This window comes from Coregonus clupeaformis, unplaced genomic scaffold (genome assembly GCF_020615455.1).
Source record: "Coregonus clupeaformis isolate EN_2021a unplaced genomic scaffold, ASM2061545v1 scaf0583, whole genome shotgun sequence".
In the NCBI taxonomy this organism is placed as follows: Eukaryota; Metazoa; Chordata; class Actinopteri; order Salmoniformes; family Salmonidae; genus Coregonus; species Coregonus clupeaformis.
Genome location: NW_025534038.1, coordinates 215762 through 230102, shown reverse-complemented (window position 1 = coordinate 230102; position 14341 = coordinate 215762). Strand labels below are relative to the sequence as shown.

Here is a 14341-nt window from a genome sequence, read left to right as displayed (position 1 = left end):
AAGTGTAAGAGAAGATACTAAACAAGTGACATCAAAGCATATATACACACTCTAGCAACTTGTTTACAAGAGCTAATGTGTCCCTGAAGGGAATAGCCTGGTTATTAGCAACCAAAAACAAGTGCTGTGAACAGCCTCTTGCTGTGGGAAGTATGAAATGCCAGCAGAGAGAATGCAGTGTTTTCTAGGACGTATCATACCCACCTCCACCCTCAACCTATTTCTGACAGTTCCGGGCAACATGTAACATGTAGCAGTAAAAAAAAAAGTTGTAGACACTTGCATTTGCCATGCAGATGGTGGAAGATGGATAAAGACTATACAGTAAAAATGCATTGAGTTATGAGGGATACTGAAGCCAGTTTAGGTAAATAAGTGAATAACATTTTGAGGTGATATCTGTGGCACAGTCAAAATAATACTGTATCTAAAATCTGTTGGTTTTCCATAATTAGTTTAACCAGTATTTCCATCCTAACTTCCTGTGGCTCCATTGTGGCTGAGGTCAGTATAAAATCACCTCATAGTATGTAAATGTATAGTAGAATATCTTCAAATACTAATATTTTCACAGTAGTGTATATCACTAACATATTTTCCGATGGGTAGGGCTTCATCAGGTGTCTTTGATGAATGGCTCAAGATCACCTGTAATCACAGACCAAACACAAGTCTAGCTCACTGTCTTTGCATGGGCTAGAACACAACAAAAACTTTTGTTGACAGTATTTCTATGTCATAGGCCTATGGGTCTACAATTAGACAATTTAAATTATATATTTTTAATCATCCACAACATATTGTAAGTTAACAAAGACTAGTCTGCAGGAATATAGGCTAATTGAATTATAAAGTGGTTTATAAATAGTTAGTTTGCACATCTATATGTAGATACAAATACACTTCCCTATTGGACAGTGAAGCTAAAACTTTTAATTTGGCAGAAAACTTCAGCATTTTGGATGTTTCAAATGTTTCATATAAACCCCACCTCTTCAAAGAGTATCTTAAATAAGAGTCTCAGTCAGTCTCAGTCAGTCTACCCCCCCCAAAACTGTAAGCCGCACTAACTGTAAGTCGCTCTGGATAAGAGAGTCTGCTAAATTACTACAATGTAAAATGTAAATGGGACAGAATCTGTTTGACCTTTTAGAAGTTAAAGCACTTTATGTATCTAGTCCCCCCATTAAACTTTTGACTACTTTAATACGCATACAGTATAAGTGAATTTGTCCAAATACTTATGGCACCTTCAAATGAGCATACTAGATACATAAAGTGCTTTCTTGTGTAAGCGGTAAAACAGATATGTATGAAAATACCCTCAAATAAAAGGTGACATTATGGACTGTTGCCTCATAAGACACATTTGATCTCAAATCCAAAATGCTCAAGTACAGAGCAAAATTAATAGTTTTAGCTTCACTGTCCAAATAAATACGTAGGGGGGTGTATATATAGATGTATGTATATTTATAGATCTACAAACTATATCTCGTTTGAACAAGATCGAAATTGTGTGTTTGTCAGCAGTCTACCAGTATACTGTTTGTAGGCCTACATAGGCTCTTTGACTGTGTGTATATTTGTCACTTTCAGTGCAGCCAAAAATGTATAAACCAACTTACGTCTTGGTACATACATACTTAACTGGTACAAAGGAACAACATATGTGTCTGACTTGAGAAAGGCATTTTTTTTTTACGAGATCATTCGGTGGCACTACCTTGGCGACTGACTTCCTTCTTACTATGCTGTCTCAAAAAGGACTCCACCTTCCTCTCTCAACTACTGCCGGTCTTGAAAATGGCACTTTTACCGTTCAGTATAATAAAAGGTTGCAAATGCATTCACTTTACATTTAACGCGTGACACAACTCTATCTGGAATTGTAATCGACTTCTGGACACAACACGGTTTCTAAATTAAATGGACATGGACAGCGTCAGCCCAAGCTTTCGTTCTGCTCAGCGCTCAGGGACATTTTGCTCTTTCAAAGTTGGGGCGTGGTTTATTTAAATACAGTTCCCCCGCCCCTCCCTTCATGGGCGTGAGGAGAACTAGGGGGCGTGTTTCGTCTAGTCGCATATGTAAACATTGGCATGCCGTCTCAAAGCCACGTGGTCCCTTATTGACAGCTCCTGTGACAGTGACAGATACTGTAGCTCTCTCTCTCTCATCTGTTTCTTTTGTTTGATTATCAGGCATTTGTTTTTCTTTTTGGCATTATGTCGTTTCTATACTTTCTGCTCTTTTCATATTTTTGTGGGAGTTGAATATTTAAAGCTATAATCCTTTATTGAAACAATAACAAAGCTTTCTACCTACCCCTTTGTGCTAAAAAGCTAAGGGATGGGGCTGGAGAAATGTAACCACTCTCAAATTCATAGACAGAGCTATGGATGTAATCACTGACCATCCATGATATCAAATGTATGTTTTGAGGCTATACAGTGTTTGTTTCTATTTATGGGCCTCCTGTAGGTAGAGCATGGCACTTGCAACGCAAGGGTTGTGGGTTCGATTCCCACGGGGGCCAGTATGGAAAATGTATGCACTCTCGCCCTCAAATAACGTAGTCAGACTAAGTCGCTCTGGATAAGAGCATCTGCTAAATGATTAAATGTAAATGTAATGTTGTTTACAAACATTGGAGCATATATTTTAGGTTCTGATGGGGTACGACAGTTGAACTAAACTCTTCAGCTATTTATAAGTTATATTCTTCAAGAATCAATGGGTATATATCATTCATTTATAAGTGAAAACATTTATGTAGCAAATAAGGATTCTTGCTTTAAACTGTGGCATCTTAGAATAAGCTTATCTAGTGAACTAATATACTAGGCTGAAATGTAAATCCTGGCCTTGAGGTCAGAACTGTAGCTCTTGTCTTTGTAGTTAATTGATTGACTAATATTACTGATTGGCCAATGGGGTCCCAGGACCCGATCAGTCCTAGAGGGGAAGGATGAAAACCAGCAGTGCTGCAGACCTTGACGCCTGGATTTGAATACATCATGCAAAATAGCATCTAAGCCCTTCTATAGCCTATTAAATGTTGTCCCAAATTAGTATGACATTGTACAGCATTACTGTAATAATATCATTTTGTTTAATTTGCATGAGAGTAGGACAACATGTATAGGCCTATTTGAGAAGCTAGACAGGTCACCCCCAGAGACCGCTCACAGCCCTTTATTTCAGTATTCACTGAAGGGTCATGGAAGGGAGACGGAAATTCCCCCAGTGCTCTGGCTGAAGAAAGTTCCTGTGGAATGTGGTCCATTAGCACCCCCTCCTAAAAAGACAGCAGGGGGGCTTTGATGAGGTTGGCCTGCTAACAACAGTCTGATCTGAGGGCCTGCCCTATAGGGTATCATGAAGTGGGCCTACTGTATAAATCAACCATCCCCTCACCCCTCTGTGCTGCTAACTTTCAAAAAACAATCGCAAAATGAGTTGAGTGCACATAGATATAATACTTCCATATCTTTTTCTTCATGTCTCCCTCTCTCTCAACCGCACAGTGCAACTATGTAGACTTAGGTTGCATAGTTTTGTTTATTCCCTCCATTCAAATCAAATCAAATCAAATCAAATTTTACTTGTCACATGCGGCGAATACAACAGGTGTAGACCTTACAGTGAAATGCTTACTTACAAGCCCTTAACCAACAATGCAGTTTTAAGAAAAATAAGTGTTAAGTAAAAAATAGATAAGTAAAAAGAAAAAATGAAAACAATTATAATAATTAAAGAGCAGCAGTAAAATAACAGTAGCGAGCCTATATACAGGGGGTACCGGTACAGAGTCAATGTGCGGGGGCACAGGTTAGACGAGGTAATTGAGGTAATACAGTGGGGGAAAAAAGTATTTAGTCAGCCACCAATTGTGCAAGTTCTCCCACTTAAAAAGATGAGAGAGGCCTGTAATTTTCATCATACATTGGGGGGGAAAAGTATTTAGTCAGCCACCAATTGTGCAAGTTCTCCCACTTAAAAAGATGAGAGAGGCCTGTAATTTTCATCATAGGTACACGTCAACTATGACAGACAAAACGAGAAAAAAATATCCAAAAAATCAGTTTGTAGGATTTTTTATGAAATCATTTGCAAATTATGTTGGAAAATAAGTATTTGGTCAATAACAAAAGTTTCTCAATACTTTGTTATATACCCTTTGTTGGCAATGACACAGGTCAAACGTTTTCTGTAAGTCTTCACAAGGTTTTCACACACTGTTGCTGGTATTTTGGCCCATTCCTCCATGCAGATCTCCTCTAGAGCAGTGATGTTTTGGGGCTGTCGCTGGGCAACACAGACTTTCAACTCCCTCCAAAGATTTTCTATGGGGTTGAGATCTGGAGACTGGCTAGGCCACTCCAGGACCTTGAAATGCTTCTTACGAAGCCACTCCTTCGTTGCCCGGGCGGTGTGTTTGGGATCATTGTTATGCTGAAAGACCCAGCCACGTTTCATCTTCAATGCCCTTGCTGATGGAAGGAGGTTTTCACTCAAAATCTCACGATACATAGCCCCATTCATTCTTTCCTTTACACGGATCAGTCGTCCTGGTCCCTTTGCAGAAAAACAGCCCCAAAGCATGATGTTTCCACCCCCATGCTTCACAGTAGGTATGGTGTTCTCTGGATGCAACTCAGCATTCTTTGTCCTCCAAACACGACGAGTTGAGTTTTTACCAAAAAGTTCTATTTTGGTTTCATCTGACCATATGACATTCTCCCAATCCTCTTCTGGATCATCCAAATGCACCCTAGCAAACTTCAGACGGGCCTGGACATGTACTGGCTTAAGCAGGGGGACACATCTAGCACTGCAGGATTTGAGTTCCTGGCTGCGTAGTGTGTTACTGATGGTAGGCTTTGTTACTTTGGTCCCAGCTCTCTGCAGGTCATTCACTAGGTCCCCCAGTGTGGTTCCGGGATTTTTGCTCACCGTTCTTGTGATCATTTTGACCCCACGGGGTGAGATCTTGCGTGGAGCCCCAGATCGAGGGAGATTATCAGTGGTCTTGTATGTCTTCCATTTCCTAATAATTGTTCCCACAGTTGATTTCTTCAAACCAAGCTGCTTACCTATTGCAGATTCAGTCTTCCCAGCCTGGTGCATGTCTACAATTTTGTTTCTGGTGTCCTTTGACAGCTCTTTGGTCTTGGCCATAGTGGAGTTTGGTGTGTGACTGTTTGAGGTTGTGGACAGGTGTCTTTTATACTGATAACAATTTCAAACAGGTGCCATTAATACAGGTAACGAGTGGAGGACAGAGGAGCCTCTTAAAGAAGAAGTTACAGGTCTGTGAGAGCCAGAAATCTTGCTTGTTTGTAGGTGACCAAATACTTATTTTCCACCATAATTTGCAAATAAATTCATAAAAAATCCTACAATGTGATTTTCTGGAAAACATTTTCTCAATTGGTCTGTCATAGTTGACATGTACCTATGATGAAAATTACAGGCCTCTCCCATCTTTTTAAGTGGGAGAACTTGCACAATTGGTGGCTGACTAAATACTTTTTTTCCCCCACTGTATGTACATGTGGGTAGAGGCTCCTTGAAGAACGGAAACTCACCATCCAGTCCAGATAGGCAACATAGGTATGGATGTTGTGTATGTCGTCTGTGTGAGTCCTTTGAAGGTATTCAGGGATGAACTTCCCACTTCTCTGATGGACATAGCAAGGGGAACCATCCACCTCACACACTCCTCAACGACAGATCACTTCAGAGCTGCACAGATCAAGTGGGTCTGGTTAGGGGCCAAAACTGACTAAACAACCTAGGTAGATATATATTATTGGTATATGCATGTATTGCAAACCAATAGAGCTCAACTAATAGACTCATTTAATTGACTATGTTGATTGATATTAATCATTTCAAAAATTAAATACTGCATGTGGGACTATGGGAAACCTGAATACATTATGAATATCAGTGCTATTTTACTGGTACCCTCCCCTGCTGCCCCCTGCCTTGCCTCAGGGATAAGATGTGTCACCAAGTGGCCTATTTGACATGACAAAACATGTTTCTATTGACCCTAAAGTGTCACAGTCAGACTCCCAATTGAAAAATATGTTAGCTCAAATGTTTTCCCTTGCACCTTTGACCAAATTTTTATTAAGAATACCTTTTTCTTGATCAAAGCAGGATCATTAAATCAATTTAGTAATTCCAATGTTGACACATGCTGCCATTTTAATTGCAATGTATGAATTATATAAAACACAAATGCTGGCCTATGACGGTTACTATATGTAGGTGGAACACTTTAGCATTTTCAGTGATTGGTGTCTACTGTACCCCATATCTAGGTGTGAACTCTGCTGGTGGCTGGTGGCTCAGCCAATGGGCACCTGCTGCTGCCACAAGCGTCTGAGCTGTGAGAACAAAGGGGCCATTGAGCACATAACAGCTGTTGTGCTGCTGCCTGCTTGGCTGCCTGAGGGCCCCATGCCCCAAGAGCCTGTCTGATGGGTGAAGCCCCCCTTCTCTTTAAAGAGACAGCAAGGGCTGCTGCTTCTTTAATGCAGCGTTAATCACTGAACATTGATGCAGAACAGTCAATGGGTGTGTAGAGTCCCAGAGCAGAAAAGGAACAGTCATTTGAAATGGTTGAAAAATAATATAGGGCATAACTTGAGATGGCATGGTTCGTTCATATTCCTGCAATTAAATCAAATGAAGTTGTATTTGTCACATGCGTCGAATACAACAGGTGTAGACCTTACAGTGAAATGCTTACTTACAAGCCCTTAACCAACAATGCAGTTTTAAGAAAGAATACAAAAGAAATCACACAAAAATACAATATAAAATAAAGTAACAAATAATTAAAGAGCAGCAGTAAAAATAACAATATCGAGGCTATATACAGGGGGTACCGGTACCAAGTCAATGTGCGCGGGCACCGGTTAGTCGAGGTAAGTGGGGTAATATGTACATGTAGGTAGAGTTATTAAAGTGACTATGCACAGATAATAAACAGAGAGTAGCAGCAGCGTAAAAGAGGGGTGAGGGGGGGGTGGGGGGCAATGCAAATAGTCTGGGTAGCCATTTGATTAGATGTTCAGGAGTCTTATGGCTTGGGGGTAGAAGCTGTTTAGAAGCCTCTTGGATCTAGACTTGGTACTCTGGTACCACTTGCCGTGAGGTAGCAGTGAGAAAAGTCTATGACTAGGGTGGCTGGAGTCTTTGACAATTTTTAGGGCCTTCCTCTGACACCGCCAGGTATAGAGGTCCTGGATGGCAGGAAGCTTGGCCCCAGTGATGTACTGGGCCGTACGCATTACCCTCTGTAGTGCCTTGCGGTCGGAGGCTGAGCAGTTGCCATACCAAGCGGTGATGCAACCAGTCAGGATGCTCTTGATGGTGCAGCTGTAGAACCTTTTGAGGATCTGAGGACCCATGCCAAATCTTTTCAGTCTCCTTAGGTTTTGTCGTGCGCTCTTCACGACTGTCTTGGTGTGATTGGACCATGTTAGTTTGTTTGTTGGTGATGTGGACACCAAAGATTAGTGCAAAAGAGTGAAGAATTGATGTAGGCTGAATATCCAAATGATTTAGTAAGACAATACTATCAATCCATTTGATATATGCATCTGATAAATTCAGCTGGCCAAAGAAAAACAACCTTAGGTGATCCAATCTGGTTTGTGACAAAGTGAAGGACCAGGGAATTAGACAAGTACAATAATTACTCCCAGCAGCATCTGTCGAGTAGTCCCCGGCAAGTCTTACAAGACAGAAGCTTTGACAGTGAAAGCATCATACTGACATCTAGTGGATTAATCCTGTGTATTTTAAGCACACACTCATTGACTGCAAGCAGAGGGCACTGTCTTGTCAGTGAATGCAGGAGACAGCCATTATAGAGGCCATCTCTATACTCCATTTTGTTTTCCTTCTGATGACTTTGATGTGTCCCCTTTCATTCCCCATTATGGCAAGTTACAGTGAATAAGAATACAAAACATCTGACACTGAAGATGTTTACGTCGACTCTTTTCACATCTGTCTGTATTCGGTACATTACATTAACCCAGTGCACCACTTCAGATGTTATCTTTGTGACGAATCCATTACAGTTCTACAATAATTTGTGAGTTTAAAGAAAAGCAGCAGTTTCTAGCGATTTATTTTTCATAGAAACGTGCCTTTAGATCACTCTTCTCTTGGACATTGTAAGTCTTATGTTATGCATTTGATTAACTTTCAGCATAAACTTTAGTTTAGAAAAGGCACGTGTAAAAATGATAAGGCTTTAAAAAGGTACGGCCACATTGAGTAGCATGGACACTAATGAAATCGTAGACATACATCATTGCCCGTCAAACATTCAAATCTGCTCTATATACATTTTCAGATGAGTTACATACCTACGCAAGTCAACATATTGTGCATGTCATTAATCCAGCAAAGAGAGATTTGACAATTTCAACATACAACCACACGTGGATCATGCATTTAAAATTGATGACAAAAGCGAACTTTTCCATTGTGGTCCTCCTAAATGGTACAAAGACATTGTAGGCCTGTGCTACATAGTAGACCTAGCCTACTAGGCATACTTGGGTTACACATAGTGTAACACAGAACAAAAAGTATGACATCATCATAGGCTACAGCAGGACTTCCTCAGTAGATCAGCAATCTCAGGCTCCTAAACGGAGTTAGATGATGATGCTGTTGCCTTGCCAGCTGTTATCCTTGGCCTCTCTAGCATGTGATGAGTCAATGAAAAAAACCAGGCTACAATCCCTGTCCCTGGACAAAGCCAAGACCCACAACATTGTAAAACAGAAAAGCTGTCTGCGACAGTGACTTTATTAAAAAAAAAAAAAAAGATAAGTAGCAGCATCTCATTTCAAAACAAAAATATCATACATTTTGGTAAAAACTCAAATGCTAGAGAAAATTTGCCAAGTTAAAATCTTAAATACAATCCATATTTCCGCTTCTGAAGCAGGCTGTTCAACTTGTCCATTTTGGCAGCAGAGCTACTGGTCCCCAAACCAAACCTGGCAGTATTATCTTTCTCAAAATGGCAAGCGTGAGCTACACAAAACACTCATCCATCCACTGTTCCTCAGTCAAGCCAAGTCCACCTTCTTTAGCAGCACTCAGAGCCGGTGACAGCTCTGGGTTTTTGGCAGGTGGTCCAGCTTGGCATCACTCCAATTTTAAAAAACTGTCACTCACTCAAAAAAGGCAGACGTCCAAAAATGTCCATTCACCTTTGCACCAAAACAACTAATGGAATAACACATGCACACATGTAGAAAAATCACACGAGGACTTGGTGTAATGCCATGGATTTCTCCCAATCCTCCAATATCTTGGTCCCGTCATGAGACTTCCTCAGCCCGTGCCCATACTAACCCAATGGATAGCAACAGACTGTGCCCTCTGGTTTCTCGCTGCTTGGGGGTGGAGTGAGCACTCCGGACGGTACTGGAGAACTCTGGCTGCGATCTACGTCCACTTGTGGGTAGGAGCATGCCTTCGCCTAAAGAAACCAACAGAACTCTCAATACAGGCTGCAACTGACACTTCAGTCAAGAGCTGTGGGCCATTGCACACAAGAAACAATCTGAGGGAAAAATATTCACTCTGCACAGCATGAAGCAATGCCACACATTGGTATAGGACATTGTGGTTGAAAACCATACAAATAACAAACGAGGCACTCACCATCCAGTCCAGATAGGCAGCATGGGTCTGAATGTTGTGCATGTCATCTGCTGGGATTCCTTTGAAGTTCCTCAGGGCTGAGCTGCCCACTTCTCTGATGGACATGGCAAAGGGGACCATCCACCTCACACACTCCTCAACGTCTGACCACTTCAGAGCTGCACAGATCAAGACAAATGGGGTCTGGTTAGGGCTAAAAACACCCTTGGCAAGTCTACCAAACCACCATAGCTCAGTGGTCAGATTGAAGATGTTGATTGACATGAACCACTTCAGAATGAAAAACACCCTACCTGAAACTTTCTCCACCAGCTCCAGCGAGGAGAAATGGAACAGGGCAGAGGCAGCCAGCACTCCGTAGGAGAACTCCAGACATTTCACATCCAACACACAAAGATCAAGGAGCTATGGAGAGAAACAATAGGAAAAGAGAAATGAGAACACGAGCACATGTACTTCTACAATAGCGACTTGAGGCAATGAGCCGTTCTAAGGAGAGGAAATGTGAAACCATTCAGTCTTACAAATCCATCTTGTTTAAGCAGCAGCAGTGTCATCGGTGAGAAATAACATGATATTTTGCCTCGTTGATCTTCTTAGGTATATTTTTTTGGAAGATACTATGAATCACATGCTGTGGCGGGAAATCTCAGTTGTAACCTTACCTCAGCAATCTGTACAAACGTATTTTGTGGGTACTGTGGGATGAGAACCTCTTCGGACTCTTTCAGGTAGGCAACCTGCATGTAGATGTTTAGCCAGGAAATAGCTGTCAGGGGACTCAAACACCACTTCAGCTCCTGAGCAAAGGGGGACAGAATAGAAACATGAGCCACATTATGATTTCATTCCACAGAGAAGTGTTCCCCAGCTCAGATATTAGGAGACTCAGAAGAAACGTGTACTATCAAGTTAGACAGCAACTACCATTAGTGACAGAGCCTCATTAGGGAGGGAGGGGGGGTATTTTACCCCCCTTTCCTCCCCAATTTCAATATTGTCTCATCGCTGCAACTCCAACGGGCTCAGGAGGCGAAGGTAGTGTCATGAGTCCTCCGAAACATGACCCGCCAATCCGCGCTTCTTAACACCCGCCCACTTAACCCGGAAGCCAGCCACTAATGAGTCGGAGGAAACACTTCACCTGACGACAGAGGTCAGCCTGCAGGTGCCCGGCCCGCCACAAGGAGTCGCTAGAGCACGATGAGCCAAGTAAAGCCCCCCCCCCCGGCCAAACCCTCCCCCTAACGACGCTGGGCCAATTGTGTGCCGCCCTACGGGACTCCCGATAACGGCCGGTTGTGATACAGCCCGGGATCTAACAGTAACGGCTAAACGTTGCTCATGTCTCAACAAGCTTCACAACACTACCTAAGGATTTGCATTACCCATCCGTACTGAGAAAAACTGGGACGGAAGTGTTTGAGAGGCATACCTTCATAATGATTAGCTCCATACATAGGACATCATCCTCAGTGCAGGCCCCATCAGTAACATAGGCAAATTGGTGCACCTTTGGAGGGTAGATTTCCTGAAAAAGAAAGAGTAGTAAACATGTAAAAAAATCTGACTCTGCGAAATACAAAGTGGAGAATTAAGAAAACGACTAAACACAGGTTGTAGAAGAGGCTTCTTCCTACCTCCATCTTGGCAGCTATAAAAAGAGAAGAGATGCCGATGAGCTGTAGTGTTGACTTGAAAACATTGGTCTGTGTGGCCATGAACCTATCAAAGTAATCCTGAGCCAGGTAGAAGGTTTCTCTGTGTAGCTTGTACACCTCGCACACCTGAGAGAGAGAAAACAAGGTTGAGAATACAAGTCGTAGGCAATATCACAGAGTAGCGAAGGAAGATATCCCCATGTAACAGCATTGATCATGGTTCTCTATACCATATATGATTGAAACGATCCAACTTCAAGATCAATGCTGATTCAGAGTTCGGTTAAATGCATTCAGTTACTAGGCTTCCCCTTAGAATCAGTTAGAGCTCAGGTAATACTCATCACCTGACAGCCATTTCTCCAATAGGTTATGCTAATATTGTAAACAGATGGACGCAAACTAACTGACTTACAGTTAACTGGGACCATACATCTATTGGTCAAACTAATCCACTCACCACCTTAAGATAAACAACTGATCAAGTAACAACATGAGGGTTTTGATCAAAGTAGTAGATACACTGTGGGAGAGGAATTTAGTCTAGTAGTTTGAGACGGAGAGTGCTACAAACCTCCATTAGCCAGTCCAGAAGAATAGCCCTCATCTTGGGTTGGAGGTGTGGGTGTTTTTTCATGACGTGGATGTCTCGAGAATACGTCTTGTCTTTCTTCAACAGGTTGTTCCATACATCGTCTCTGCTTGCCCAGCTACAAAGAGAAACACATCCAGAGGGTTAGCATCTAGTTCATTTGTATTTATGAAATCAAAGGGATCAACAAAGAATCCCTCAACTAGAGATTCAGAGAGTGCAAACACAGAACTTTAAGATTAAACAGTATACAGGTACATATACTATGAGTGGCAAGGTGGGATAGCCATTCTTATAACAGCAGACTCTACACTCTTGGACGATAGTGGTAAGGACTACATTGTGTGTATGTTACATTCAAATGAAACAAATGAAGACATTGGTCATCATAATGCTTGGCCTTTGACAGTGTAAGTGCAGAGTTCAAGCAATCTAATGACAATCATAAAATTATCAAAACGTGGCAAGTAACCACTCCTGTTATTTTGCAGCATCTTGCTCACGTTGTCCCAGATACCTGAAGTGACTAACCATAGCACAGGAAGAGGGGAAGACCTGGTGGGGGTGACAAATATGTTTTTGAAGGTGTACTGAGCAGAAAACCCAGTGGCGTTCAAGGCAACTGGTTGATCTACTTTATTGTCAGGCGTGGGGCTCCGCCTGCACGGGCTTGTGTAAACCGACTCGGGATTCCAGCACACCTGCACAGGAGAGGGATAAGAATAGAGGGGAGGAGAAGAAAGTTCACTGACTGATAAAAACGAACACAGCATGAAGAGGATTCTGAGATAGTGCCACCAATACCAACTGATTAAACAATTGTGTCATTTATTGAATGGTCCTGATTAACCTGTGTAGGTCACTGCCGGGTGTCTGTTGCTAGCTAAATCCAACAAATGCATGGTCTGCAAGGGAATGCATTGGAATAATACAAATGCATGTAGTTACCTGAGTTCCACACAGTTTCTTTTTCGTCATCTCTGCCACTTCATCTGGGTCTTGCAAATACTGAGGATTGAACAAGGACAATGTTCATTATTTTAAACCATCTTAAAAATACATAGGCAGGCAACCATCTCGCTACAGTAGCAATACGCAGATAGCAATGACTTACAATGGCAACATCTGCTTTTCTTTTCCTGGCTCTCACTGTAGTTTCCTTGGGCATCTCATGATCAATTGTCCTGGATTCCACATTTCTCCTGAAATTACACAGTAAATATTGAATTATAATATGTATCCTGCTGAAATGGTGAGAAACGTGTTAGCTATTGCTAGCTAACTAGCTGAGCTGCGGCTAGTTTGTTAGCAAGTCAGCTACCTAACGTGACAACTTTTTTTCGTCACCTAGCTAGCGACATTGATTGACAAGACTAGGTCAAACTGCGAAACTGAAACTTACCCTTTTCTTGGCATTATATCCCACGTGTATCCCTCCAATAGAGTTCCTGGAAACATGAAATATATTTATTTGTTCTGATTTTTAGGTAATAACACCACAACCCAACCCCCCACGTAAGTCTCACAAAGCCAACTCGTCAAAAGATCTGGGCGCGAGGAAATTGAAGTGGGACAATGTTAAAGGACGACAAACAATATGAAATACTGCAACAATTGTCACAAAACCATGCATACATATACACCAGATTCCACACGTTCACCTAAACCTAATAGTTCCACATACAGTCGATGGAAACGAGTTCATTTCTCCTAAATTAGAGAGAGAAGCTGGCCAGAAAATGGCCGAGCCATCAAGTATGCCATTTTCCATTCACCCGCTCTAACAAGCTTTCTCACAAAAAACTAGCCATCCGATGATGTCAATCGCCTTTCAAATTCAGAATATTTACCATCTTCTCACTCATTTCGAATCACGTTGAGGGAGTTTGATTGAAAAGTTTGCTCTTCTTAACCAAGTTGCAAGACTGCTAGTTAACAATAGAGGTTTCAATTATTTGCCAGCTTACCTAAAAATATTCCCCCGCGAAGGTCCACACTTGGCTGAAAGGATCTGACAAAATATAGCTAAAGTTACTAGACAGCTATTCAATTATTATTCGATTCGTGGCCTCTTTTTGGCATCAAAAGGGAGCTGCGAGCTAGCTACTTGTTCTTTGCTGGTGCGGTGAGTTTTGCGCCTTCGTTTATAAACTGCTTGCTGTCTACAGTAATATAAGGGCGGTCCGAGCGGGTGATTTAAATACTTGGCGCTGTTCAGTGATCCTTTGCAGTTACATTTCAACTAACATTATTATTAGTCATTAATTGTTCAGAAGTGAAGAATCATCTGAAATCTTATGTTGTGTGAGAAATTTACAGCATAATGGTGTTCCAAATATTGCATTTTGCCGGCAAAAGGGAGGCGTGGCTG

The 14341-nt window shown here is 41.8% G+C and overlaps 1 protein-coding gene across 1 annotated transcript; it reads right to left on the bottom strand.

Moving 5' to 3' along the window:
* Window positions 1–8144: 8144 nt before the first annotated feature.
* Window positions 8145–14136, bottom strand: LOC121555793 (G1/S-specific cyclin-E1-like). Its single transcript, XM_041869640.2, has 12 exons — window positions 13938–14136; window positions 13373–13418; window positions 13085–13172; window positions 12919–12978; window positions 12502–12671; window positions 11953–12088; window positions 11358–11504; window positions 11153–11248; window positions 10383–10517; window positions 10011–10122; window positions 9718–9875; window positions 8145–9532 (listed from the first exon to the last, which is right to left on the bottom strand). The coding sequence occupies exons 2-12, from the start codon at window positions 13384–13386 to the stop codon at window positions 9401–9403; spliced, it is 1248 nt and encodes a 415-aa protein (XP_041725574.2). The 5' UTR covers window positions 13387–13418; window positions 13938–14136; the 3' UTR covers window positions 8145–9400.
* Between the last annotated feature and the right edge of the window lie 205 nt (window positions 14137–14341).